The sequence below is a fragment of the Anarrhichthys ocellatus genome, unplaced genomic scaffold, assembly GCF_004355925.1.
Source record: "Anarrhichthys ocellatus isolate YVR2014 unplaced genomic scaffold, GSC_Weel_1.0 scaffold7, whole genome shotgun sequence".
Taxonomy (NCBI): Eukaryota; Metazoa; Chordata; class Actinopteri; order Perciformes; family Anarhichadidae; genus Anarrhichthys; species Anarrhichthys ocellatus.
Window position 1 is genome coordinate 12343656 of NW_022280037.1, and position 2288 is coordinate 12345943.

At 42.9% G+C, this 2288-nt stretch overlaps 1 protein-coding gene across 1 annotated transcript in view; it reads left to right on the forward strand.

Annotated features, from left to right (window-relative positions):
* ehd4 (EH-domain containing 4) overlaps positions 1-2288 on the forward strand; it is a 22403-nt gene that overhangs the window by 3992 nt on the left and 16123 nt on the right. The window contains exon 2 of the mRNA XM_031847879.1: positions 895-1073. Within this exon, the coding sequence (XP_031703739.1) occupies positions 895-1073 (179 nt within the window). The remainder of the gene's footprint in view (positions 1-894; positions 1074-2288) is intronic.

Here is a 2288-nt window from a genome sequence, read left to right on the forward strand (position 1 = left end):
TGTGTGTGTGTGTGTGTGTGTGCGTGCGTGCGTGCGTGCGTGCGTGCGTGTGCGCGTGCGTGCGCGTGCGTGTCGGGTACAAACAGTCGTACGTTTTGGAAGCAAACCAGACCTTCAGAACTGACCTGCAGTCAGTTTACGTCAAACACGAGCTGCAGAGTAATAGCTGCTACTGTGTGTGTGTGTGTGTGTCTGTGTGTGTGTTCCCCCACCGACGCCCCACCCTGCCCCAAGGAATGCTATGAATCATGGGAACTGAAAAGAATGCAATGAATCATGGGAAGAAGTTGCCAGTAAATTGCAGAGTCAACATATTTTTTGTTCGTTCTTCTTCTTTGGTGGAGGTGAAGTGAAACTGGCATCGCAGCGCGGCCTCTGATTGGTCCACACGCGTGGACAGAACTTTATGCTTTTAGTTTTCCTTATTTTGATCTTTTTATCGTGCGCTTGTTCTTGAATCTCCTGTCAGATTGAAGCTTTGTCAATAAAGTTTTGCGAACCTGTGATGTGTGTTTGTGTATATAATCTGGATTTGGACAAACTCCTGTTGATGCAGGTGAAGACAAGTTTAAACACCGCCCGACTCTTCCTGTTAGCTCAAGCTACCCGTCAAAATAAAAGCTCCAGACGGCACCGGGGTCACGTGACCTACGGGTGTAGCCGAGCTAGCGCTTAGTGCTAATTTAATATAGTGCAGAAAAATGTGAAAGAAGAGATGTGTGATGGTAAACAGAGTTAAAAATGAAAATATTGGTTTGTCTCTCGTTGAAGTGAGAGGAAAGAGACACGTCCTCCATCTCTTCCTTCCTTGAGATGAAAGGATACTTGGGAAATGTAGTGTGTGAGGAGGCTGCAGAACTAAATCTCTCTCTCTCTCTCTCTCCCTCCCTCCAGGTACCTGTTGGAGCAGGATTTCCCAGGTATGCGTATCGGTCCTGAGCCGACCACCGACGGCTTCATCGCCGTGATGTACGGTGAGAACGAGGGCATCATCCCCGGTAATGCTCTGGTGGTCGACCCCAAGAAGCCGTTTAGGAAGCTCAACGCGTTCGGAAACTCCTTCCTCAACAGGTACACACACACAAACACAGGTATACACACACACACACACACACACACACACACACACACACACACACACAGGTATACACACACACACATTGTCTGTCAATTGCATGATAATCATGCATACAAGCTATTCAAATTGACTTTTTCAATTTAAACATAAATGTGGAAATGAGTGATGGCCTATTAGTGCCACTTCCATGCATAAACATACCCGTTATCTCGCATAAAATACTGAACTATTAAAATAGTAGACAGATTCATGTTTGGGAAAAAAGAAATTTGTCTAATCATCCAAAAATTTCGCGGACCCCCTTCAGTACCTCCGCGGACCCCCTAGGGGTCGCAGACCCCCTGTTGAAGACCTCTGTTCTAAAGGATGTGAAGCTTTTCTTTGATATGACCTGAATATCTTTAATAACACAAAACAATAACTGGAAGACGTCCCGGTGAGTCTCTGATCGGCTGATTAATCCATAATGAAAACACTCGTTAAGGTTTTTTCACAATAGAATTGTTAATATTAATATTACGTGTAATTTTTTCTCCAGAGCTTTCTAACCACGAATAAAATCAACAACCAAACTCCGTTTAAGCTCCGTTTAAACTCCGTTTAAGCTCCGTTTAAACTTGCGCTTGATACCGATAGTGATCCTCCACGGATGGCGAACAAGCACAAACACAAAGGAGTTTATGCTCAACGAGCTCTTCGTTGCTTTATTCTCTGAAACGTCAGAGGACGAACGAACAAAATTAAATGTGAAGAATCAAAAAGACGACGAGTGAAACCAACAAAACACCATAAACCAACCTGTCGAGGAGGGATTGTAATTATCAGTAAACTCATATCTCATATTCATGAACTACTTTATCACCTTCATACAAACCCTGTTATAAAGAAACAAAGGTTGAATATCCTGTAAACTCTTTGATTTGGCTGCAAAATATTTACTATAATGTAGATTTTAAACACCTCCTGTTTCTAAAGCATCTACAAACTAACCTTCTTTGTTTAATCCTCAGAAATGTAAATAACGTTTTTATCAGTTAACTATTTGTCACATCGCCAAGTTACAAAAATCCAGAGGTGCACAACAAAGTGTATAAACGAAGCTTTCTTCTTCAGTCGTAGAACTCTTTTTCTGACGTACGGCTGCTGAAAAACCGTCCTGACTCCACACACTTAGATCAGCTCTTCACACTGCTGTCACTGCTTTCCTCAA